At 39.5% G+C, this 27,134-nt stretch overlaps 1 protein-coding gene across 1 annotated transcript in view; it reads left to right on the top strand.

Annotated features, from left to right (window-relative positions):
* Nucleotides 1–27,134, top strand: part of LOC102164631 (translation initiation factor IF-2-like) — a 55,545-nt gene that overhangs the window by 7,599 nt on the left and 20,812 nt on the right. Inside the window, exon 5 of the mRNA XM_021073699.1 lies at nucleotides 1,001–1,101. Coding sequence (XP_020929358.1) covers nucleotides 1,001–1,101 — 101 coding nt within the window. The remainder of the gene's footprint in view (nucleotides 1–1,000; nucleotides 1,102–27,134) is intronic.

Raw genomic sequence — 27,134 nt, 5'->3', positions numbered from 1 at the left:
TCTTTTTTTTTTTCTTTTTAGGGCCACACCTGCAGCATATGTAAGTTCCCAGGCTAGGAATCCAATCGGAGCTGCAGCTGCTGGCCTGCTCAGATCTGAGCCATGTCTGCAACCTACACCACAGCTCACAGCAACACCAGATCCTTAACCCACTGAATGAGGCCAGGGATCAAACCTGCATCCTCATGGATACTAGTTAGTTCTTTACCACTGAGCCACAGTGGGAACTCCTTGAGCATTGTTCAGTCATGAAGAAGGAAGCTGGCCTTGTGATCTTGGGCATCTAGCAGAGGATCAGTTGTTTGTCTGAGGATGCATCACTCTCCTCACCGTCTGGCATGGATGGAGCAGAGGCCCCTTGTTTCCCAAGATAAGCTAAACTTTCTAGTCCTGTTACTTTCTTCCATATCTTGGGCTTCTGAGAAATTCTGTATATGAGTTTCATTTACTCTTTAAAATCAGAACAAACAGAACTGGTTACAATTAACTGCATGTAATTGCACCAGGAACCTACACCACTCCCAAGTGTCTGCTTTCTGTTATTAAAGGGGCCAAAGGAAGATGGAATGTGAAATCCAGGCTTGTTGACCAGGTTGCAGGGACAGCAGAGCGCCCAGGAGCCACTCATTTTCTGTGTATAACTGACTCCATCTCTACTAAGAGGTTGTCAGTCTGATCTCAGCTCTGTGACCGCCCTTTCCCAGAGCTTCTGCACAGGACTGTCTGCTGGCCTGAGAGCTACGTTGTTTGTTGGCTGCTCACCCTGGCCCAGGACTGCCTTCCTCCTGATGCTATTTTTGATTTGCACAAAGGTGCCCTGTGGGCTGAGGGCAGCCCTGTCACTTCCTCTCTATGAGCTTCAGTCTCACCTACTTGGGGAAACTGTGCTAGATGGCTTCCAGGGCATCTCTTAGCTCTTTGATTTGAAGGCCGTTTGAAGCCGTCAGAGTGGCTGGCTAAGCAGCCCCCTTCATGCTCTGTGGTTCTTCCCTGCCTGCAGAGCCTTTGAAACTGGCAGAGGACGCTGCACCAGGAAATCTGTGGACTTGGGATGAGGCAAGCCCCTGGACTGCTCTGAGGACAGGGCTCTGGATACTGGAGGTAACCGTGTTGAGGCATATATTGGCTCTGAAAAGTGTGGGGTGGGGGCGCATCAGACCAAAGGCAGGTATGGCCAAGTCTGGCCTGGTTTTGCTCAGCATTGGAACAGTGGAAAAAAGCTCCATGCACAGGGAGAACAATGACATGGGGCCATGTGTCTTTTTCTCTTGACCAGACCATTGCTGGGCTCATGCTTGGCCTCTTGCAGTAGAGACCTGGACACCAGAGTGACCAGATGCCTGGGCTGAGCAGAGATAGTCAATAGGAAGGACATTGAGGCACCCTGTGGGTGTGAGTACACAGAGGTGAGGCTCGCTGGGGCTAAGGACCCTCTAGGGAAGAGGCACCTTCTGAGCTTCTCTGAGATCTTGTCAGACTCAAACTCCACTTCCCTCAGGTTACTGAACTGTCTGGTGTATTTCTCCTAAACTTGTTTCATTCTGTTTTGCCCCCACTTTGCTGGGACTTGATGATGCAGGGTGTGGACATGGTGCTAAATGCTTTCTTACCATCTCAAGTAATTTGATCCTCACAAGGTTAGCTGTGGCCAATCTTTTCTACGTTTGGCAGAAGAGAAAACTGAAGCTCACTGGAGTTAGATCACTTATCCAAAGTCACAGAGCTGGACAGTTCTGCAGCTAAAATTCAAGCCAGGCTCTACACCCAGATGATACTGCTTTTGAGTGCTCTGTGCTGGTGCTGAGCATGTGACTAATGTAATTACTAGTGCAGTGAGGTTGCAGGGGCAGCTTTCTTACCTGTGCAGAGTTAACATAAGCCAGATTTCCTCAGCTTCGGCACTACTGACATTGGGACCAGAGAATTCTTTGTTGAGGGGACTATCTTGTGTGTTGTAGGATGTTTGGCAGCATCCCTGGTGTCTCCACCCACTAGGTGCCAGTAACACCCTCATCTTTGCCTGGTTGTGACAACCCAGAATATCTCCAGACTTTGCTAAAATATATCCTAGGAGACAAAATTGATCTTGGTCGAGGCAGAATCACTGACATGAACTAACGTTAATTTACCAATAAAGAAAAAACTGTGTGTGTGTAATTTCTTTGTTGTCTACTTTTTTTCTTTTCACCAAAACTCTGTTATTAACAGCTTGAGCCGTTCTTCCTGCCTGGCTGGCATTCTGAACTGTGTCGCTGGGAACCCTTTACCTTACTGGCATCTTCCCACACATCCCAGACACCCTTTCTTTGAGCGTGGAGCCCTCTGGGGGAAGTATTAAGAGCCAACTAGCCATGAAAACAATGTGTTCTTCCTTGTGCTAAGTGCCTCTGCTCAGGGAGTAAAATGCTTCAGTGGCGTGACCATGTGGCGTCAACACAGACTCTGAAAACCACACTGCATATCTAACAAGCACGGAGGGAAGGGGACAGGCTGCACCCAAATTAGAAGCTTTTGGATGAGACCTCCCTTCCCCCACAAGCAGCTGGGCTGGGGTTATTCAGGCATCTTGACTCCACACAGGTCAAGGCTTTGCAGGGAAGAGGGCTGGTGCCTTAAAGCCATTGTGCTTTGCTCCTTAAACACTCCGCAGATCTTGACATTGGCCACAGAGAAAGGCCTAGAGCAGCCTTGTGGCCCAGTGCCAGCCCTCACCTCTGGTTCCAGGCAGGCATCCTGCTCAACCACGTGGTCTATTAGGTGAGGGGTGTGGGTGTCTCAGCAGGGACCCTCTGCTGTGTAGTGATGAGCAGCACAGTTATGTAGGGATTTTTTTGTTGTTTTGTTTTTAATTTTATTGGAGCATAGTTGACTTAAAAAGTTGTGTTAGTTTCAGGTGTATGCAAAGTAAATTAGTTATATGTATATCCATTCCTTTTCAGATTATATTCCCATACAGTTTATTATGCAGTTTTGAGTAAATTTACCTGTACTATAAGTAGGTCCTATCTGGTTTATATATAGTAGTGTGTTTATGTCAATCTCAACCTCCTAATTTAATCCCCCCCAAGCTTATGGTTACAACGTTTCCCCTTTGGTAACCATAAGCTTGTTTTCAAAATCCTTGAGTCGTTTTCTGTTTCGTAAATTCTTTTGTATCATTTTGTATTAGATTCCACACAGTAGTGATACTATATGATACTTGTCTTTAACGTCACTTTAGTATGATAATCTCTAGGTCCATCCATATTGCTGCAAATGGCATTATTTTGTTCTTTTTATGGCCGAGTAATATTCCATTGTATACATGTACCGCTTCTTCTTTATCCAGTCTTCTGTTGATGGACATTTAGGTTGCTTCCATGTCTTGGCTATTGTAAATAGTGCTGCAACAAACATTAGCGGTACGTATATCTTTTCGAATTATGGTTTTCTCTGGATATATGACAGGAGTGGGATTACTAGGTCATATGGTAACTCTATTTTTAGTTTTTCGAGGAACCTCCCCTTCATACTGTCCTCCATAGTGGGTGCGTCAGCCTACGTTCCCACCAACAGTTTAAGGGGATTGCTTTTTCTCCACACCCTCTCCAGCCTTTGTTGTTTGTAGATTTTTTGATGCTAGCCATTCCAACTGATGTGAGGTAATACTGCTGCCAAAATTTGGCCCTGTCCACAGGTGCTGAGCAGAAATGTAAAGGCAGAGTTTTGGATGAAGGAGAAAAAAATAGTTTTTATTGCTTTGCCAGGCAGAGGAGGCCACAGCAGTCTAATGCCTCAAAGACTTGTCCACCCTTGGGGAAGAATTGCTGGGAGTTTTATAATCTAAAGGGAGAAAAACAGGGTTTCAGATAAGAATCAGGGGTTAGGGCAAACATCCATTCTTCTTTCTCTCAGGGAATTTTAGTCATTGAAGCCGGCATCAGATCTCATCATGATCTTGGTGGTGGTCTTCTGGGTTATGGCATCTTGATTTTTTCTGGAATAACAATACTTGGGGAAAAGGTGTATTCATCAGAAATTAGAACAAACTAGGAAAGTTCCTGAAAAACATCAGGTACTTAGCATAATCTTTAACTCACAGGCTGCTCAGGGTGCATAATCTTTAACTCACAAGTGATTGTGTTTAGGGTACAGTCAAGGGAGGGAAAAACATAAGGAAGGTCTCCAAACTATTCAGTTTTAAACTGTTCATTTCTAAAAGAGGCGGAAGGATTACAACTTTTCTTTTAGGTGTATGAGATGCCTGCCATTAATACTGCATGGTAGTTTTTGGCATTTCTCTAATAATTAATGATCTTTTCATGTACTTTTTGGCCATCTGTTGTCTTTGGAGAAATGTCTGTTTAGATCTTCTGACCATTTTTTAATTGGCGATATGTATACATATGTATATATATGTATGTATGTGTGTATATAGGTTAGTCTCATGTCAGTCTCTTCATTTGCAGAGATATTTCTCATATTCTGTGGGTTGTCTTTTCATTTTGTTTATGGTTTCCTTTGCTGTGCAAAAGCTTTTATAGGTTTAATTAAATCCCATTGGTTTATTTTTGTTAGTTTCATTCTCTAGGAGGTGGATATCCAAAAAGATATTGCTGCAATTTATGTAAAGAGTGTTTTTCTCTAAGATTTTATATATCCAGCCTTAGGTTTAGGACTTTAATCCATTTTGAGGTTATATTTGTGTATAGTGTTTGAGAGTATTCTAATTTCATTGTTTTACATGTAGCTGTCCAATTGTCCCATCAGCACTTACTGAAGAAACTTGATCTACAATGGTCTTTTTCTCCATTGTATTTTCTTGCCTCCTTTGTTGTGGATTAATTGACCATATGTGCATGGATTTATTTTCAGGCTCTCTGTGCTGTTCCACTCATCTATATTTCTGTTTTTGTGCAGGCACCATACTATTTTGACAACTGTAGCTTTGTAGTATAGTCTGAAGTCAGGGAGCCTGATTTTTCCAGTTCAGTTTTTCTTTCTCAAGTTTTCTTTGGCTATTCAGGGTCTTTTGTGTTTCCATACAAATCTTAAATTTTTTTTCTAGTTCTGTGAAAAATGCCATTGGTAATTTAATAGGGATTGCACTGAATCTGTGGATTGCCTTGGATAGAAGAGTCATTTTGAAGATAATGATTCTTCCAGTCCAAGAACATGGTATATCTTTTCATTTGTTTATATCATCTTTGATTTCCTTCATCAGTGTCTTAGAGTTTTCAGAGTACAAATCTTTTGTTTTTTTTTTTTTAGGTAGGTTTATTCTTATGTATTTTATTCCCTTTAATTTGATGGTAAATGAGATTATTAATTTCTTTTTCTGATCTTTCATTCCTAGTGTATAGGAATGCAGGAGATTTCTGTGTATTAATTTATTATAGTTGATTTACAATGTTCTGTCAACTTCTGTACAGCAAAGTGTCCATTCATACATATTTATACACATTCTTTTTCTCACATTATCCCCCATCATGTTCCATCACAATTGACTAGGTATATTTCTCTGTGCTATACAGCAATATATCATTGCTTATCCACTCCAAATGCAATAGTTTGCATCTACTAACCCCAAACTGCCAGTCCATCCCACTCACTCGACCACCCCCTTGGCAACCACAAGTCTGTTCTCCATGTCCATGAGTTTGTTTCTTTTCTGTAGACAGATTCATTTGTGCCTATATTAGATTCCAGATATAAGTGATATCATATGGTATTTGTCTTTCTCTTTCTGACTTATTTCGTATGAGTGTCTCTAGTTCCATCCATGCTGCTGCAAATGGCATTAGTTTGTTCTTTTTATGGCTGAGTAGTATTCCATAGTGTATGTATACCACATCTTAATCCATTCAGCTGTTGATGGACATTTAGGTTGTTTCCATGTTTTAGCTATTGTGAATAGTGCTGCAATGAACATAAGGGTGCAGGTGTCTTTTTCAGTGAAAACTTTGTCCAGATGTATGCCCAGGAGTGGGATTGTTGGGTCATATGGTAGTTCTACATTTAGTGTTCTGAGATGCCCCCATGCTGTTTTCTATAGTGGTTGTACCAATTTACATTCCCATTAACCATGAAGGAGGGTACCCTTTTCTCCACAGCCTCTCCAGCATTTATTATTTGCTGACTTGTTAATGATGGCCATTCTGACCAGTGCAAGGTGGTATCTCATTGTGGTTTTGATTTGCATTTCTCTAATAATTAGTGATGTCAAGCATTTTTTCATGTGCCTGTTGGCCATACGTATATCTTCCTTGGTGAAACATCTATTCAGGTCTTCTGCCCATTTTTCAATGTTTTTTGTTTTGTTTTGTTTTTTGCTGTGGAGTTGTGTAAGTTGTTTGTGTATTTTAGAGATTAAGCCTTTATCAGTTGCATCATTTGAAAGTATTTTCTCCCATTCCGTAGGTTGTCTTTGGTTTTTTGTTTTTGTTGTTGTTGTTTTTATGGTTTCCTTTGCTGTGCAAAAGCTTGTAAGTTTGATTAGGTACCATTGATTTATTTTTGTTTTTTTCTGTATGAATTTGTATCCTGCAACTTTACCAGATTCATTGATGAGCTATAGTAGTTTTCTGGAAGCACCTTCAGGATTTTCTTTGTATAGTATCATGTCATCTGCAAATAGTGACAGTTCTTTTCCAATTTGGATTCCTTTTATTTTTCTTCTCTGATTACCGTAGCTAGGGCTTCCAAAACTATGTTGCATAAAAGTGGTGAGATGGACATCTTGTCTTGTTCCTGATCTTAGCAAAAATGCTTTCAGCTTTTCACCATTGAGAACGATGTTAGCTTTAGGTTTATCATGTATGGCCTTTATTATGTTGAGGTAGGTTCCTGCTATGCTTACTTTCTGGAGAGTTTTTAATCACAAATTGTGTTGAATTTTGTCAAAAAGCTTTTTCAGTGTCTATTCAGATGCCCATGTGGTTTTTATTCTTCAATTTGTGGTGTATAACATTGATTTGTATATATTGAAAAATTCTTGCATCCCTGGGATAAATTCCACTTGATCATGGTTTATGATCCTTTTAATATATTTTTTGATTTGATTTCTCATACGTTGTTGAGGATTTTGCCTCAATGTTCATCAATGGTATTAGCCTGCGGGTTTTTTTGTGGTGCCTCTGTCTGTTTTTGGTGTGAGGTGTGGCCTCATAGAATGAGTTTGGGTGTGTTCCTTCCTCTGCATTTTTTTTTTTTTTTTTGGAAGAGTTTCAGAAGGATAGGTGTTAACTCTTCTCTAAATGTTTGTTAGGATTTGCCTGTGAAGCCGTCTGGTACTGGGCTTCTGTTTGATGGGAGTTTTTATTTTTATTTTTGGCTTTTTAAGGCCACACCCGCGGCATGTGGAAGTTCCCAGGCTAGGGTTCAAATCGGAGCTACAGCTGCCAGTCTACACCACAGCCACAGCAATGCAGGATCTGAGCCACGTCTGTGACCTACACCACAACTCATGGCAACACCGATCCTTAACCCACTGAGTGAGGTCAGGGATTGAACCTGCAACCTCATGGTTCCTAGTCGGATTTGTTTCTGCTGTGCCACAGTGGGAACTCCCTGATGGAAATTTTTTAAATGCAGTTTCAGTATTTGTGATTGGTCTATTTATATTTTCTGTTTCCTCCTGGTTGTCTTAGAAGTTTGTACCTTTCTAAGAATTACTTCTAGGTTTTCCATTTTATTGGCATATAGTCACTTGTAGTAGTCTCTTATAATCCTTTGTATTGCTGTGGTGTCAGTTATATCTCCTTTTTCATTTCTAAGTTTATTGACTTGAGGCCATTCCATTTTTTTTCACGGCCTCAAGTCAATAAACTTGAAAGTTAAAAGTTTATCAATTTTATCTTTTCAAAGAACCAGCTTTTAGTTTCATTGATCATTGGCTGTTTTCTTCATTTCTATCATTTTTTCCTGTTCTGATCTTTATGATTCTTTTCCTTCTACTAACTTTGGGTTTCGTTTGTTCTTTCTGTAGTTGCTTTAGCTATAAGGTTAGGTTGTTTAGTTGGGACTTTTCTTGTTTCCTGAGGTGAGATTGTATTGTCTTAAAATTGCTTTTGCTGTGTTTCATAGGTTTTGGATTGTATCTTCATTGTCATTTGTCTCTAGGTATTTTTCAATTTTCTCAGGTTTTTTCATTTCTTCAGTCATCCATTGGTTGTTTAGTAGCATATTGTTTAGCTTCCACATGTTCATGTTTTTTTTGCAGTTTTTTTTTTTAATTGTTGATTTCTAATCTCATAGCATTATGGTTGGGAAAAAATGCTTGATATGATTTCACTTTTCTTAAATTTACTGAGGCTTGATTTGAGGCCCAGAATGTAATTCATCCTGGAAAATGTTGCATGTGCACTGAGAAGAATGTGTATTCTGCTGCTTTGGGATAGAGTATTCTGTAAGTATCAATTAAGTCTGTTTAGTCTAATGTGTCATTAAAGGCCTGTGTTTCTTTAATGATTTTCTGTTTGGATGATCTGTCCATTGATGTAAGTGGGGTGATTTCCATTTGCCTGGAGTATCTTTTAGCCTGTATGTGTCCCTAGATCTGAAGTGGGTTTCTTATAGATAGCATATATATGGGCTTTGTTTTTATATCCATTCAGCCAGTTTATGCCTTTAGGTTGGCACATTTAATCCATTTACATTCAAAGTAATTATTGATATATATATACTTACTCCATTTTTTTAAATTGTTTTGGATTTGTTAATGTTGGACTTTTTCCTTCCCTTCTTCTTTCATTCTCTTGTGATTTGATGATTATCATTAGGGTTGTATTTGGATTGCTTCTCCTTTTTTATAATGTGTGTCCTGTACTTTTTTCATTTGAGATAAGAACAAAGTTTTGATATAGCATTTTATATTATAAATATTTTAAGTTGCTGGTCTCTTAATTACAAATGCATTTTCAATATCTTGTATTTATACTCTCCTCTTTTTACAGTTGCTAGTTTTGATATCATTTGTGTATAGATGATTTTCTACCTTTACTGTATGTTTGCTGTTACTGGTGATCTTTCCCATTCATAATTTTCTTGTTTCTAATTGTGGCCTTCTCTTTTCTATAGAAACTCTTTTAGCATTTGTTGTAAAGCTGGTTTGGTAGTGCTGAATTCTTTTAGCTTTTAATTTCTCCATCACATCTGAATGAGAGTCTTACTGGGTAGAGCATTTTTGGTTGTAAGTCCTTCCCATTCATCACCCTAAATATATCTTATCACTCCCTTTTGGTTTGCAGAGCTTCTGCTGAAAAATTAGCTGATATCTGTATGAGGGTTCCCTTCTGTTATTTGTTGCTTTTCCCTTGTTGCTTTTAATATTTTTTCTTTGTATTTAACTTTTGTCAGTTTGATTAGTATGTGCCTCACCATGTTCCTTCTTGCGTTTATCCTGTATGGGATTTTCTGTGCTTCTTCAACTTGAGTGTTTCTTTTCCCACATTAGGGAATTTGTTTTTGGCTATTATCTCTCCACTTATTTTCTCTGGCTCTTTCTCTCTCTTCTCCTTCTGGGACCCCTATGGTGTGTATGTTGGTACATATATGTTGTCCCAGAGGTCTCATAGACTGAAATTTTTTGCATTCTTTTTTCTTTATTCTTTTCCATGGCAGTGATTTCCACCACTGTCTTCTACCTCACTTATTTGTTTTTCTGCCTCTGTTATCCTAATATTGATTGCCCCAGTGTATTTTTCATTTCAGATATTGAGTTATTCATCTTTGTTTACTTGTTCTTTTTTTGTTTGTTTGCTCGTTCTTTAAATATTCTAGCTCTTTGTTAAATGTTTCTTGTAACTTCTTGGTCTGTGCCTCCATTCTTTTTCTGAGCTCTTGGATCATCTTTACTGTCATCACTCTGAATGCATTTCCAGGTAGATTGCCTGTCTCTTCTTCATTCAGTTTTTTTGTTATTTTGTTCCTTTGTCTGAAACATTTATTTGTCCTCTCATAATCTTCTAAATTCCTATGTTTTTGGTCCCCTTGACAGCAGGTGTGTAGATGTGGTGGCTGGTGCCCTGTGCTAGAGTTCTTGGTGGTAGTGGCTCCTCTCATGCACCCAGAGCACGTGATGGGAGCAGCAGTGGCTTACTGCCTCTTCTGGAACCAGGTGCCTGCTAGGGATGGAGTCTGTGACAGAGGTGACAGTGGTTTGCAAGACCACTCCTAGGGTGGAGGAGCCTGTGGCTGCTACTGCAACTCCTGTCATTGCTAGGCAGCAGCTGCTTGTGCTACTGCTGGTGGTGCTGGTATAGGTCCTCTTATTCCCTGAGAGCATGCAGGGAATAAGGCTGTAGTGGTGGAACCACACTCTCTCTCTCCTGCACCCCTCTAAGCCAGTCAGGGTTTCCTCAGCTTACACCCTCAAATGTGGTCACCCTAGACCTCTAGTTCCTCAGGCTGTTTCCACACCGCCAACCCCAGTTTCATCCCATGCAACCAGCCCAAGTTCTTTCTCTGAGTCTGATCTCCAGAGCCACAGTTTCAGTGCTCAGGCCCTGCCCACACCAACACAGTCATCTTGGGCTGCGGACTGTAGGGTGGTAACACTAACTACTTGTACAAGACTGTTCCCATTTTAATTGCCACAAACCAATTGCTGTGTTTTCTTCTGAGACTCTGAAGTTCCTCCTGTATCCTGGCTGAGCTTCTTGCCAGTTAGAGACTTCCCTGGGTGTAGAAATTTTCTTTTTTCCCACCTCCCTCCTAGGGACACAGGCCCCATATCACATCCTTTTTCTTTCTTTCTTTTTCTTTTGTCCTACCTGGTGATGTGGAATTTTTCTTGCTTTGTCAGAATCCTGAGGTTGCCAGCATTTAGTTCATTTTCTGTGCACATCATTCCACATGTAGATATATTTTTGATGTGTTTGTGGGAGAATGCGAGCTTCACATCCTACTACTCTGCCATCTTAATCCCCTCCCAGCTACATTATGTAGTTTTATAATCAGTTTGGGTAGCTTGCCTGGGCCCTCCAAGAAGTGGATCACATTCAGATCCTGGTAAGTCTGATGTCAAAGTCAGTCATACTTTAAACACCCCAACTATTCCATTATAGCAGGAGATCATTAACCTCTCAGTTTCCTCATCTCTAAAATGGAGATGATAATAATAGTACCACTGATGGGGTTGCCTTGAAGATTAAATGTCAGGGCATGATAAGAGCTTAGAACAATGCCTTGGACAAAGTAAGTGTTCAATAAATGTTGGCCTATCAGGGAGTTCCCATTGTGGCTCAGCGGAAACAAATCTGACTAGTATCCATGAGAATGCAGGTTCCATCCCTGGCCTCCCTCAGTGGGTTAAGGATACCATGTTGCCATGAGCTGTAGTGTAGGTCACGGACATGGCTCGGATCCTGTGTTGCTGTGGCTGTGGTGTAGGTTGGCAGCTACAGCTCCGATTTGACCCCTAGCCTGGGAACTTCCATATGCTGCAAGTGTGGCACTAAAAAGCCAAAAAAAAAAAAAAAGTTGGCCTATCATTATGAGAAGACCAATTGTCACTGAAAACTCACTTTTTTTAGAAATTGTAGTTGGCGTTCCCAGGGAAAGCAAATCTGACTAGTATCCATGAGAATGCAAGTTCAATCCCTGTCCTTGCTCAGTTAAGGATCCATTGTTGCTGTGAACTATATAGTGTAGGTCTCAGATGTGACTTGGATCCCGAGATCCTATGGCTGTGGTGTAGGCCAGTGGCTATAGCTCTGATTCGACCCCTGACCTGGGAACCTCCATATGCCATGGAGGCGGCCCTGAAATGCAGAATAAATAAATAAATAATGAAAATTAACATATAGTTGATTTAAAATATTGTGCCAGGAGTTCCCGTCCTGGCTCAGCGGTAACAAACCCAACTAGTATCCATGAAGACACAGGTTCGATCTTTGGCTTGGCTCAGTGGGTTAAAGATCCAGCATTGCCATGAGCTGTGGTGTAGATCACAGATGCAACTTGCTGTGGCTGTGGTGTAGGCCAGCAGCTATAGCTCTGATTTGACCCCTAGCCTGGGAACCTCCATATGCTGAGGGTGCAGCCCTAAAAAGACAAAGAAATAAGAAAAATTTTAAAAGTAAAATACAATATTGTACCAATCTGCTATACAGCAAATTGACTCAGTTATATACATTCTTTTTTATATTCTTTTCCAGCATGGCCTGTTCCAGGAGATTTGATATAGTTCCCTGTGCTGTATAGCAGGACCTCATTGCTTATTCATGCTAGATGCAAAAGTTTGCATCTGCTAACCCCATTACTCCCAGTCCATCCAACTCCCTCCCCTTCAGCAACCATTTCTCTTTTCTAGATGGGTTCATTTGTGCCATATTTCAGATTCCACATATAGTGACATATGGTATTTATCTTTCTCTTTCTGACTTACTTCACTTAGTATGAGAATCTCTAGTTATATCCATGTTGCTGCAAATGGAACTATTTTGTTCTTTTTTATGGCTGAGTAGTATTCCATTGTATATATGCTCTACATTTTCTTAATCCATTCATCTGCCAATGGACTTTTAGGTTGCTTCCATGTTTTGGCTATTGTAAATAGTACTGCAGTGAACATTGGGATGCATGTGTCCTTTTCAGTTATAGTTTTGTCTGGATATATGCCCAGAAGTGGGGTTGCTGGGTCATATAGTAGTTATCTATATATTTAGTTTTTTGAGGAACCTCCATACTGTTCTCCACAGTGGTTGTACCAATTTCCATTCCCACTAACAGTGTAGGAGGGTTCCCTTTTCTCCACACCCTCTCTGTCATTTGTTATTTGTGAACTTTTTGATAATGGTCATTCTGACCAGTGTGAGGTGGTACCTTATTGTAGTTTTGATTTGCATTTCTCTGGTAATTAGTGATATTGAGCATCTTTTCATGTGCTTACTGGCTGTCCTTGTATCTTCTTTGGAGAAATGTCTATTTAGGTTCTCTGCCCATTTTTCAATTGGGTTGTTTGGGTTTTTGTTGAGTTGTGTGAGTTGTTCGTGTATTTTGGAGATTAAGCCCTTAGTTGAATCCTTATTTTTTCCCATTGTATAGGTTGTCTTTTTTTTTTTAATGGTTTCCTTTGTTGTGCAAAAGCTTTTGGTTTGATTAGGTCCCATTTGATTGTTTTTGCTTTTATTTCTGTTGCCTTGGGAGACTGACCTAAGAAAACATTGCTACAGTTTATGTCAGAGAATGTTTTGCCTGTGTTTTCTTCCAGGATTTTTATGATATCGTGTCTTATGTTTAAGTCTTTAAGCCATTTTGAGTTTATTTTTATACATTGTGTGAGGATGTGTTCTAGTTTCCAAGCACCACTTGTTGAAGAGACTGTCCTTTTCCTATTTTATATTCTTGCCTCCTTTGTCTAAGATTAATTGACCATAAATGTCTGAGTTTATTTCTGGGCTCTCTATTCTGTTCCATTGGTCTGTATGTCTGTTTTTGTATCAGTATCATACTGTCTTGATTGCTGTAGCTTTGTAATATTGTCTGAAGTCTGGGAGCATTGTACCTCCTGCTTTGGTTTTTTTCCTCAATTGCTTTTGCAATTCTCAGTCTTTTATTTTTCCATATAAGTTTTTGGATTATTCTGGTTCTGTGAAAAATATCGTGGGTAATTTGATAGGGATTGCATTAAATCTGTAGATTGCTTTAGGTAGTATGGCCATTTTAACCATATTAATTCTTCCAATCCAAGAACATGGGATATCTTTCCATTTCTTTGAATCCTCTTTAATTTCCTTGATTAATGTTTTATAATTCTCAAGGTATAAGTCACCTTCTCAGTCAGGTTTATTCCTAGGTGTTTAACTTTTTTGGTATGATTTTAATTTTTTGTGTATTTTTTCTAATATTTCATTGTTAGTCTACAGAAATGGGACCAACTTCTGAATGTTAGTCTTGTATCCTGCTACTTTGCTGAATTTATTGATCAGTTGGAGTAGTTTTTGTGTGGAGTCCTTAGGGTTTTTTTATATAAAGTATCATGTCATCTGCATACAGTGACAATTTTACCTCTTCTCTTCCAATTTGGATACCTTTTATTTATTTTGTTTGTCCAATTGCTGTGGCAAGACTTCCAATACTACGTTGAATAAAAGTGGTGAGAGTGGGCACCCTTGTCTTGTTCCAGATTTTAATGGGAAGGCTTTCAGCTTTTCTCCATTGAGTATTATATTGGTTGTGGGTTTGTCTAAGTGGCTTTTATTATGAAGAGATATGTTCCCACTGTACCCAATTTGGTAAGAGTTTTTATCATGAATGGATGTTGGGTTTTGTCAAATGCTTTTTCTGCATATATTGAGATGATCATGTGGTTTTTGACTTTTCTTTTGTTAATGTGGAATTACACTGATTTGCATCTGTTGAACCATCCTTGTGAACTTGGGATGAATCTCACTTTGTCATGGTTTAGGGTCTTTTTTATGTGTTGGATTCAGTTGGCTAAAATTTTGTTGAGAATTTTTGCATGCATATTCGTCAAAGATAATGGCCTGTAATTTTCTCTTTTTGGTATTATTTTCATCTTTTTTTTATAGAATAGCTTTGAGAGTGTTCCATCCTCTTCAGTCTTTTGGTATTTTGAGAAGGATCTGTATAAATTCTTTGTCTGTTTGGTAGAATTCACCTGTGAGGCCATCTGGGCCTGGACTTTCATTTATATGGAGTTTTTAAATAATATATTCAATTTCATTTCTAGTGTTCAGTCTGTTCAGATTATTCTTGGTTCAATTTTTGGTGAGCCATATGTTTTTAGAACTTAATCCATTTCTTCTAGGTTGTCAAATTTGTTGGCATGTATTTATTCATAGTATTTTCTCTTTTTTTTTGTATTTTTGCAGTATCAGTTAATATTTCTCCTTTTTAATTTCTTATTTTGTTTATTTAGGTTCTTGCTCTGCTTCTTGGTGAGCCTAGCCAGGGTTTTCTCAATTTTGTTTACCCTTTCAAAGAACCAGCTCTCAGTTTTATTGATATTTTTTTAATTTATATTTTTTATTTCCTTTCTGATCTTTATGGTTTCCTTCCTTCTGCTGACTTTAGGTTTTGTTTGTTCTTTTTCTAATTCTTTCAGGTGGTAGGTTAGGTTTTTGTTTTGAGATTTTTCTTTTTTTTTTTTTTTTTTTAGGAAGGCCTGTATTGCTATGAACTTCCCTATAGGAATTGCTTTTGTGGCATCCCATTGATTTTTGTATGGTTGTGTTTTCATTATCATTTGTCTCAGGTATTTAAATTTCCTTATTGACCCATTGTTTTTTAGTAGCATGTTGTTTAGTCTCCATGTAGTCAGTTTTTTCTCATTTCTTTTACTGTTGTTGATTTCTAGTTTCATACCATTGTGCTCAGAGAAAATGGTTGAAATAATTTCTATACCATTGTTTTTTGTTTTTTGTTTTTTGTTTTTTTTTTAGGGTGACACCTGTGGCACATGGAAGTTCCGAGGCTAGGGGTCAAATTAGAGTTGCAGCTGCTAGTTTACATCTCAACAATGCAGGATCTGAGCCATGTCTGCAGCCTACACTGCAGCTCGTGGCAACACCAGATCCTTAACCCACTGAGTGAGACCACGGATCGAAGCCACATCCTCATAAATACTAGTGGGGTTTGTTTCCAGTGAGCCACAGTGGGAACTCCTACACCGTTAAATTTGTTGAGGTTAATATTATGCCCCAGTATGTGGTTAGTCTTAGAGAATGTTCCATGGGCACTTGAAAAGAATGCTATTCTGGGTTTTTTGGATGTGATGTCTTGAAAATATCAGTTAAGTCTTAACTGTTCTGTTGTGTCGTTTAGGATCTCTGTTGACTTACTGATTTTCTCTCTGGAAGATCTGTACATTGATGTGAGTGGGATGTTAAAGCCTCCTATAGTTATTGTATCCCCATTGATTTCTCCCTTATGTCTGTTAGTATTTTATGTATTTGGAGCATACATGTTGACGAGTGTAATGTCCTCTTCTTGAATTGATCCTTTTATCATCTTCTATCATCTTTTCTTTAATCTTTCTTTTTTATTTTTTTATTAAAGTATAGTTGATTTACAATGTGTCAGTTTCTGCTGTACAGCAAAGTGACTCTGTCTTTCTTTATGGCCTTTGTTTTAAAATCTGTTTTGTCTGAGTATTGTGACTGCCGCTTTCCTGTCATTTCCATTTGCATGAAATATCTTTCTCCATCCCCTCACTTTGAATTTATATGTCCTTTGCCCTAAAGTGGGTCTCTTGTAGGCAGCATGTTGTAGGCTCTTTTTTTTTTTTTTTAATCCAGTTTGCCACTCTTATGTCTTTAGATTGAAGTATTCTGTCCATTTACATTTAAGGTAATTATTGATAAATATGTGTTTATTGCCATGTCAAACTTTGTTTTCTAGTTGATTCTGTGTTTCTCCTTTGTTCCTTTTTTCTTTTTTTTTTTTTTTTTGGTTGATTTTATTTTATGCTTGTGGCCTCTTTTTTTGGGGGGGGGGCTTTTCTAGGGCTGCTCCCTTGGCATATGGAGGTTCCCAGGCTAGGGGTCCAATTGGAGTTGCAGCCACCAGCCACAGCAACTCGGGATCCGAGCTGTGTCTGCAACCTACACCACAGCTCACGAAAACGCTGGATCCTCAACCCACTGAGCAAGGGCAGGGATTGAACCCGCAACCTCATGGTTCCTAGTCAGATTCGTTAACCACTGTGCCATGACGGGAACTCCTTGTGGCCTCTTTTTTAAAAAAAAAAAAAAAATACTGTTTTTGATTTGTGGTTGCCCTGTTTTTCAGATACGTTAATCCCTTCCTATATCTGCTTGTTTTGACCAATATCTTTTGAGTCATATAGGCTCAAACATTCTAAAAAAGGGAATCTGGATTTTCTTACTCTCCTTTCCCACATTTTATGATATTGATATATTTTTGTTGCATCTTCAGGTTTATCCTTTTGCTGTTCCTTGTGTTTGTCATACTTTTAAAAATAGAGTTTTTTTCTTTTTGATCTGTATACTGGTTTATTTAAGTAATTGCTTTCCAATTGTGATTTCTTCTATTCTATATCTTCTTAACTTCTCTCCTATTTAGAGAAGACCTTTCAGTATTTCTTTTAGGATAGGCTTAGTAGTGCTATATTCTTTTAGTTTTTTGTTTGTCTGAGAAATTCTTTATTTTGCCTTCTATTTCAAATGATAATCTCACTGGGTAGAATATTCTAGGTTGCAAGTTTTTCCTTCTTAGAACTTTGAATATATCTTGCCACTCTCTTCTGGCCTAAAGTGTTTCTGTAAGGAAATTCTGATAGCTTTATGGGGGTTCCTTAATAATTAACTCTTTGTTTTTCTATTGCTGCCTTTTGAATCCTCTCCTTATCTTTAACTTTTGCCATTTTTATTATAATAGGTTTTGGTGTAGGTCTGCTTGGTTTCCACTTATGTGGGGCCCTCTGTGCTTCCTGTATCTGGATATCTGTTTCTTTCTTTAAATTTGGAAAGTTTTCAGCTGTAATTTCTTCAAATATACTTTCAATCCCTTTTCTTCTGGAATCCCTATTACACATAATTTGGTACACTTTTCTGTTATCCCATAGATCTCTTAAATTACTTTCATTTTTTTTTTTTTTTCCATTTGGCTTTCTGCCTGCTGCCCCATTTGGGTGATTCCATTATTCTATCTTCCAAGTCACTTGTTCCTTCCTCTGCATTATTCACTCTGATACTCATTGTCTTTAGCTCAGCTTTCATCTCAGCAAATCAATTTTCTTTTCTTTTTCTTTTTTTTTTTTTTTTTTTTGTCTTTTTGCCATTTCTTGGGCCGCTCCCGCGGCATATGGAGGTTTCCAGGCTAGGGGTCGAATTGGAGCTGTAGCTGCCAGCCTATGCCAGAGCCACAGCAACGCAGGATCCGAGCCGCATCTGCGACCTACACCACAGCTCACGGCAACGCCAGAACCTTGACCCACTGAGCAAGGGCAGGGATCGAACCCGCAACCTCATGGTTCCTAGTCGGATTCGTTAACCACTGCGCCACGACGGGAACTCCAGCAAATCAATTTTCTAATTTATCTTGGCTCCTCCTCATAGTTTCTAGTTTCTTTGTACAGTAATCTGCATTTCTGTCCATGGCCTTTGTGAATTTCTTCAGTATTTTCATTACCTCCTTTTGAAATCCAGACTGAAGAGGCCTGTTTCATTGTTTGCTCCTTCAGGGGAATTCTCTTATACTTTGAACTCAGAATGGTTCCTCTGCTTTTTCATCTTGCTTATATTTCTCTTACTCTGTGAATTTAAGGAAAATAATTGTCTACTATTGTCTTAGAGGGCTATTTATATGCAGGAGCATTCCCGGATAGCTTGTGAATGTTACTGATTTTTGGCATGAAGGCTTCTTTTGGCTTCGATGGTTTCTGTCTTTTTCCTCAGTGTGTGCTGGACGTTATCCCCTTGGTAGCGAGTGTGCAAGTGTTTGGCCTGCACATGCTTCCAGGGAGGTGTAGGCAGGGCCTGCAGGCAGCACCTGGTCACTGGGCCCTTGGCAGTGGTGTCAACCCATGGGGAGGTGGGGGTAGTAGTCTACTCTTGGTTGTAGGGCCCTCATCCATGGTAGTGACCCTTAGGGAGGTTGGGGCGGCACCCCGATCCCCTTGGTGGCAGCAGCAATACATGTGCATTCCCAGAGGTGAGGGCCATGGGCAGCACTTGGTTGCAGGGCTCTCTGCAGTGGCAGTCCCAGAGGTGATTGTGGCCCCAGGCAGTGCCTCTTCATGGGACCCTTAGTAGTGTGGGCTTTGCCCACCCCTGAAGTCCAAGATGGCTACAGCGGTTTGCAGCCACCCCTATAGCTCATGCAAGTTGTGCCATGCCACCTGAGATCCTGCCCATGCCCAGAGAAAGAAGTTCCTGCTTTTCCCCCTCTTGCCCTTCCAATAATGGTGCCTTGTTTCTCTGGTGGGCCCAACCCTCCCCTCCACATTCCCTCAGCTGTGGTGCACTGCTCTCCAGCCCCCTCAGGCTGTTTGCACACAGCCAGCCCCAGTCCTTTCCCTGCATCTAACCTCCATAGCCCAAGTCTCAATGTCCAGCCACCACCTGAGTGTCCCAGGCTGTGGTGCTCTGGGCAGTGATTCTGATCATCTAAGCAGCTCTCTGTCTGCTTTGCTCTCCTCAGATCAGCTGCTGAGCTTTTCTCCAAGGCTTTGAGGCTCTTCCTCTCTCCTAGCTGATCTTCCTATTAGTCAGGTGGCCTCCCAGGGTGCAGATACCTTTCCTCTTTAAGAGCTCTCTCTCAGGCATGCTAGTCCCATCCTGATTCCTTTTTTTCTCTTCTCTCTTTCTCTTTTTTTTTCCCCCTTTTGTTCTGCCCAGTTATGAAGAGGGTTTCTTGCTCTTTTTGGTACTCTGAGGTCTTCTGCCAGCATTCAGTAGATGTTCTGTACGAATTGTACCACATATAGATGGGGCTTTTTTGAAGTGTTGGTGGGAGAAGGTGAACTCCTCCTCCTCCTTGATCCTGCCCTACCTTGAGATTTTTTAACAACTTTATTTAATTGATAATAAACAGTTGTACATATTTAATGGCTATAATTTGATGAGTTTGGACCTGTGCAAACATCTGTAAAACCGTCACCACAATCAAAGTAACAGATCCTACACTCCCCAAAGTTTCCTTGTGTCCTTTTGACTTGTTTTGCAGTTGAAAATACCTGATATGAGATCTACCCAAGTGCACAACACCGTATTGTAGACTATAGGCACAGTGTTGTACAGCAGTTCTCTGGAACTAAATCTTACATGACTGAAACCTTATACCCATTGAACAACAGTCCTCCAGTGCCCCTACCTTTCAGCACTTGGCAACCTCCATTATATTCTCTGCCTCTTTTTTTTTTTGACTGTTACGGATGCCACATAAATCGGGCAGTAGTTGTCCTGTTGTGACATGTCCATCCATGTCACAAATGGCAAGGGTTTTCTTCTTTTTAATGCTAAATAATATTCTATTGTATGTATGCAACACATTTTCTTTAGTCATACATCTGTCTGTGGACACTTGGATTGTTTTCAAATCTTGGCTGTTGTGAATAATGCTGCTGAAGTTAGCATGGGAGTGAACATCTCTCTCTGAAATCTTGATTTCAGTTCTTTGGGTGTATACCCAAGACTGAGATTGCTGGGTCATATGGTAGTTCTGTTTTTAATTTTTTGAGGAACCACTGTACTGTTTTCCACAACTGCTGCACTGTGTTATATTCCCACCAACAGTGTATAAGGGCTTCTCCAGTTTCTCCATATCTTTGCCAACAGTTTTATCCTTTATGTGTTTTTTTTAATAATTGTCATCCTAATAAATATGAAGTGATACCTCATTGTAGTTTTGATTTGCATTTCCTAATAATGATGTTGAGCATCTTTTCATATATGGGTTGACCATTCGTATATCATCTTTGGAAAAATGTCTGTTCCAGTCCTTTGATGATTTCCTAATCAGGTTATTTGGGGTTTTCCATTGAGTTGTAGGAAGACTTTTATGTTTTGGAAATTATAAGCTTATCAGATAAACAGTTTGCAAATATTTTCTCCCATTCTGTAAGGTGCTTTTTCATTTTGTTGATGGTTTCCTTTGCCACGCAGGAGCTTTTTTTATAGCTCCTGTAGGAGTTTTGAAATAGTCCCACTTGTCTGTTTTTCCTTTTGGTATCATATGCAGGAAATCATTGCCAACTCCAATGTCAAGAATATTTCCCCCTGAGTTTTTTTTATAGGTGTTTTACAGTTTAAGGTCTTAAGTTTAAGTCTTCAAACCATTTGCAGCTGATTTTTGTGTATGGTATAAGGTAGGGAATCCAATTTCAGTTTTTTTTATGTGGATATTTAATTTTCTCGACGTCATTTGTTGAGGGACTACTTTTTCCCCAGTGTGTATTCTCAACACCTTTGTTAAAGATCAGTTGACTATATATGCACAGTTATTTCTGGACTATCTATCTGTTCTTTTGGCCTATAGATGTGTTTTTATATGAGTGCCATGTTTTAACTCCTGTGGCTTTGTAGCATATATATATTTCTTTTTCGGCCGCACTTGCAGCATATGGAAAATCCTGGGCCAGGGATCGAATCAGAGCTACAGCTGCAGCCTTATCCTTAACCTACTGTGCCAGGCTGGGGTCAAACCGGCGCCACCACAGAGACAAGCCAGATCATTAATCTGCTATGCCACAGCGGGAACTCCTGTAATACCTTTTGAAGTCAGGAAGTGATATCTTCAGCTTTGTTCTTCTTCTCAGGATTGCTTTAGCAATTCTCTGTTGACAGAAATCAACACCTTTTCATGAGAAAAATGTTCAACAAACTAGGAATCACCTCAACATAATAAAGGCTGTGTATGACAAGCCCACAGCTAATGATGAAAATGTTAAAGCTTTTTTCTAAAATTAGGAATAAGACAAGAATGCCCACTCTTGCCACTTCTTTTCAACATGGTATCTAAAGTTCTAGCCAGAGCAGTTAGAGGAAAAAGAAATAAAAAAAAATCCAAGTAAGAAAGGAAGAAGTAAAATTATTTGTTTCGAGAGCACATGACACTATTCATAGAAAACCTTCTAGACCCCACCAAAAAACTGTTAGAACTAATACATGAATTCAGTAAAGTTGTAGGATACAAGATCAACATGTAAAAGTACAATTCCCCCCAAATTAAGAAAACAATCCCGAGTGGATAAAGATGTGGTTCATCTATACAGTGAAATGTTGGTCAGCCCTGAGCAAGGAGGACATCCTGCCATTTGCTAAAATATGAATGGGCCTTGAGGGCATTATGTTAAGGGAGTTAAATCAGAACCACAATACTATATGATCTTGCTTGTATGTGGAATCTTAAAAAAAGAAAAAAAAGAAAAGAAAGAAACAGAGAGTGGAATGGTAGTTTCCAGGGATTAGGGGTAGGGGGATTGAGGAGATGTTGGTCAGAAGGTATAAACTTAGTTGGAAGATAAGTTCTCGAGATCTATGCACAGCATTGTTATTAGAGTCAACAATCTAGATCTTAAATGTTCTCACCATAAGAGAAAAATGGTAGTTTTATGACCTGATGGAGGTGTTAGTTAATGCTACCTTAGTAAACATACTGCAGTATATAAATGTGTTACATCAGTATGTTGTACACCTTAAACTTACTCAGTGAATCACTTATATATCAAAGGAAGGAGGACATCCCATTTATAATAGCATAAGAAAAGAGAGTTTCCTGGTGGCCTAGTGGTTAAGGATCTGACATTTTCACTGCTGTGGCTTGGGTTCATTCCCTGGCCTGGGAACTTCCACATGATGTGAGGGTAGCCAAAAAAAAAAAAAAAAAAAAGAAAAGAAAAAAGAAAGAAAGAAAGAATAAAAGATTCAGGAATAAACTTAACCAAGGAGATGAAAAACTGAACACAGAAAACTACAAAACACTGATGAAAGAAAGTAAAAGTAAATGAAAAGGCATTCCATGTTCATGATTGTAAGACTCAATTTTGTTAAAAATATCCATACTGCCCTAAAAATTAGGTGCTATCTCCATGAAAATCCCAATGGCATTTTTTACAGAAATAGAAAAAACAATCCTCTATCATATGGATCCACAAAATCCTTACTTTAAAGTCAACTGATTGGAGTTGCTGTTGTGGCTCAGCGTAAATGAATCCAACTAGGAGCCATGAGGTTGTGGGTTCAATCCCTGGCCTCGCTCAGTGGGTTAAGGATCTAGTGTTGCCCTGAGTTGTGGTGTAGGTCACAGACATGGCTCAGATCTGGCATTGCTATGGCTCTGGCATAGGCCGGCAGCAACAGCTCCAGTTAAATCCCTAGCCAGGGAACCTCCATATGCCGTGGGTGCAGCCCTCAAAAGACAAAAAAATAAAGTCAACTGATTAAGAACTGAAATTGTGTCTATAAAACACTTTCACTGGTTGCAACAACTAGATTAGTGTTTGATTAAATAACTGGGGGCTTTAGTTGGCATATAAAGCTGACCATTACAAAAAGGCTAGTGAACAATAAGTTGGTAGAGCACCTTTCTTCTAATGGGTTCAGTGCAAATGTTAAGTGAGAGTAGGATGGGGTGGCCCAACCTCTCAATACACACCTATCCATGCAGTTCCCATACAGAGCTGAGGACCCCCGGGGGAATAATGCACATTCTGCTATCTTTATATCTTAGGCAGGGATGATGAGCAGCTTCTCTGCGTTGCAGGTGGGTTCATTGAGCCTAAGAGGATCTCAGTAGTTTATAGTTTCAAAGAATGGTGCTTTTTACATAGAGCAGTCTGAGACCTCGATTCTGCATTCCTGCTTCCCTTAGGAGGCATAACAGAAAACATCATCTGTGACAGCAGACCCCTGGACTCAAATCCATCTTTGTCACTTGTCTAGTCAAGTTACTTAACCTCTCTAAGCCTGTGACTGATACCTGTGAATGGTAATCATAATATTGTCATTTCAGGGTTATTGTACAGAATTAAAGATCATAAACACAAATGGCCTGGGTTCATAAGAGATGATCTGTTAGGACAAGCTATGAAGTTTAACTTCTTTTAGTTCAAAGACTACCTATCATTAGCCATGTGGCCTTGGGGCATTTATTTCACTTTTCTGTTCCCTTGGTTTCCTCATCTGTAAAATGAGCATGATGATGAATTGAGGAATTAAGTGCATTTATATGTGTAAAATGTTCTGTGTAATTTCTGGTATATACTAAGCACTATATATATTTATATATAATGTGTACATATTTATATGTTTGTAATTATTAAAGCTTGTGGTTTGGTGGCAATGGTGAAATTAGGTAGACAGGAAAAGTAGACTTTTAGTCTCAGCCCTGCGCTGGATGAACTCACAGGAATCACTTCCCTTCTCTTCCATTAACTTCTTTCTTTGTAAAATGAGGGCACTGACAAGACCATCTGTCGAGCTCAGACATTTGAAAATGATATACCTAAACTCTGCTATGAGCTAAGGACTCAAGAATGCCTTCTGGCTTGTAGATGGTTCTGAGCTGTCTCTCTCTCACCCGTATGTCCAGGCTTCTTTATTGATTCCCACCAAGAATCCCGCCTCTGTTTCAGCTTTTCTGCAAGGCAGTTGATTTGTTTACTTTTCACTAAGATGCGTTCCTCTGTCAGCTCTATCAGAGCTGTCATAAGACAGCTTCATGGCAGGGAGAGAGGGAAGAACAATGTTTTTATTTTTTTGCCTCTGTCTTCTTTTTTTTTTATATATATAATTTTTCTTATTTTCCCACTGTACAGCAAGGGGGTCAGGTTATCCTTACATGTATACATTACAATTACATTTTTTCCCCCACCCTTTCTTCTGTTGCAACATGAGTATCTAGACAAAGTTCTCAATGCTATTCAGCAGGATCTCCTTGTAAATCTATTCTAAGTTGTGTCTGATAAGCCCAAGCTCCCGATCCCTCCCACTCCCTCCCCCTCCCATCAGGCAGCCACAAGTCTCTTTTCCAAGTCCATGATTTTCTTTTCTGAGGAGATGTTCATTTGTGCTGGATATTAGATTCCAGTTATAAGTGATAATCATATGGTATTTGTCTTTGTCTTTCTGGCTCATTTCACTCAGGATGAGATTCTCTAGTTCCATCCATGTTGCTGCAAATGGCATTATGTCATTCTTTTTATGGCTGAGTAGTATTCCATTGTGTGTATATACCACATCTTCCAAATCCAATCATCTGTCAATGGACATTTGGGTTATTTCCATGTTCTGGCTATTGTGAATAGTGCTGCAATGAACATGCGGGTGCATGTGTCTCTTTTAAGTCGAGTTGTGTCCGGATAGATGCCCAAGAGTGGGATTGCAGGGTCATATGGAAGTTCTATGTATAGATTTCTAAGGTATCTCCAAACTGTTCTCCGTAGTGGCTGTACCAGTTTACATTCCCACCAGCAGTGCAGGAGGGTTCCCTTTTCTCCACAGCCCCACCAGTCAGAATGATGGCCATTCTGACTGGTGTGAGGTGGTATCTCATGGTAGTTTTGATTTGCATTTCTCTTATAATCAGCGATGTTGAGCATTTTTTCATGTGTTTGTTGGCCATCTGTATATCTTCCTTGGAGAAATGTCTATTCAGGGCTTTTGCCCATTTTTCCATTGATTGATTGGTTTTTTTGCTCTTGAGTTGTATAAGTTGCTTATATATTCTAGAGATTAAGCCCTTGTCAGTTGCATCATTTGAAACTGTTTTCTCCCATTCTGTAAGTTGTCTTTTTGTTTTCTTTTGGGTTTCCTTTGCTGTGCAAAAGCTTTTCAGTTTGATTAGGTCCCATGGGTTTATTTTTGCTCTAATTTCTATTGCTTTGGGAGACTGACCTGAGAAAATATTCCTGATGTTGATGTCAGAGAGTGTTTTGCCTATGTTCTCTTCTAGGAGTTTGATGGTGTCCTGTCGTATATTTAAGTCTTTCAGCCATTTGGAGTTGATTTTTGTGCATGGTGTGAGGGTGTGTTCTAGTTTCATTGCTTTGCATGCAGCTGTCAAGTTTCCCAGCAATGCTTGCTGAATAGACTTTCTTTTTCCCATTTTATGTTCTTGCCTCCCTTGTCAAAGATTAATTGACCATAGGTGTCAGGGTTTATTTCTGGGTTCTCTATTCTGTTCCATTGGTCTGTCTGTCTGTTTTGGTACCAATACCACACTGTTTTGATGACAGTGGCTTTGTAGTATCTCTTGAAGTCTGGGAGAGTTATGCCTCCTGCTTGGTTTTTGTTTCTCAGGATTGCCTTGGCGATTCTGGGTCTTTTGTGGTTCCATATAAATGTTTGGATTGTTTGTTCTAGTTCTGTGAAAAATGTCGTGGGTAATTTGATAGGGATTGCATTGAATCTGTAGATTGCTTTGGGTAGTATGGCCATTTTCACAATATTGATTTTCCCAATCCAGGAACATGGAATATCTTTCCGTTTCTTTACATCTTCTTTGATTTCTTTGATTAAAGTTTTATAGTTCTCAGCATATAGGTCCTTTACCTCTTTGGTCAGGTGTATTCCGAGGTATTTGATTTTGTGAGGTGCAATTTTAAAAGGTATTGTATTTTTGTATTCCTTTTCTAATGTTACATTGCTGGTATACAGAAATGCAACTGACTTCTGAATGTTAATCTTATATCCTGCCACTTTGCTGAATTTATGAATCAGTTCAAGTAGTTTTGGGGTTGAGTCCTTAGGGTTTTCTAGGTATAGTATCATGTCATCTGCATACAGTGACAGTTTTATCTCTTCTCTTCCTATATGGATGCCTTTTATTTCTTTTGTTTGTCTAATTGCTGTGGCTAGGACTTCCAAAACTATGTTGAAGAGCAGTGGTGAGAGTGGGCATCCCTGTCTTGTTCCAGATTTGAGTGAGAAGGCTTTCAGTTTTTCCCCATTGAGTATTATATTTGCTGTGGGTTTATCATAAATGGCTTTGATTATGTTCAGGAATGTTCCCTCTATACCCACTTTGGCGAGGGTCTTGATCATGAATGGATGTTGGACTTTGTCAAATGCTTTTTCTGCATCTATTGAGATGATCATATGATTTTTGACTTTTTTTTTTTTGTTAATGTGGTGTATGATGCTGATTGATTTGCGTATCTTGAACCATCCTTGTGAACCTGGGATGAACCCAACCTGGTCATGGTGTATAATTTTTTTGATATGTTGTTGGATTCGGTTGGCTAAGATTTTGTTGAGAATTTTTGCATCTATATTCATCAATGATATTGGCCGATGGTTTTCTTTTTTGGTGGTATCTCTGTCTGGTTTTGGAATGAGGGTGATGGTGGCATCATAGAATGTCTTTGGGAGTATTCCTTCTTCTTCAGCCTTTTGAAAGAGTTTAAGGAGGATGGGCACCAATTCCTCTTTATATGTTTGATAAAATTCACCTGTGAAGCCATCTGGTCCTGGACTTTTATTTGTAGGGAGTGTTTTTTGTTTTTGTTTTTTTTTTTTGTCTTTTGTCTTTTTTGTTGTTGTTGTTGTTATTTCTTGGGCCGCTCCCGCGGCATATGGAGGTTCCCAGGCTAGGGGTTGAATCGGAGCTGTAGCCACCGGCCTACGCCAGGGCCACAGCAACGCGGGATCCGAACCGTGTCTGCAACCTACACTACAGCTCACGGCAACGCCGGATCGTTAACCCACTGAGCAAGGGCAGGGATCGAA

The sequence above is a fragment of the Sus scrofa genome, chromosome 14, assembly GCF_000003025.6.
Source record: "Sus scrofa isolate TJ Tabasco breed Duroc chromosome 14, Sscrofa11.1, whole genome shotgun sequence".
Classification (NCBI taxonomy): domain Eukaryota; kingdom Metazoa; phylum Chordata; class Mammalia; order Artiodactyla; family Suidae; genus Sus; species Sus scrofa.
The sequence above is the reverse complement of the archived record's forward strand: the minus strand, read 5'-3'. Positions and strand labels throughout refer to the sequence as shown.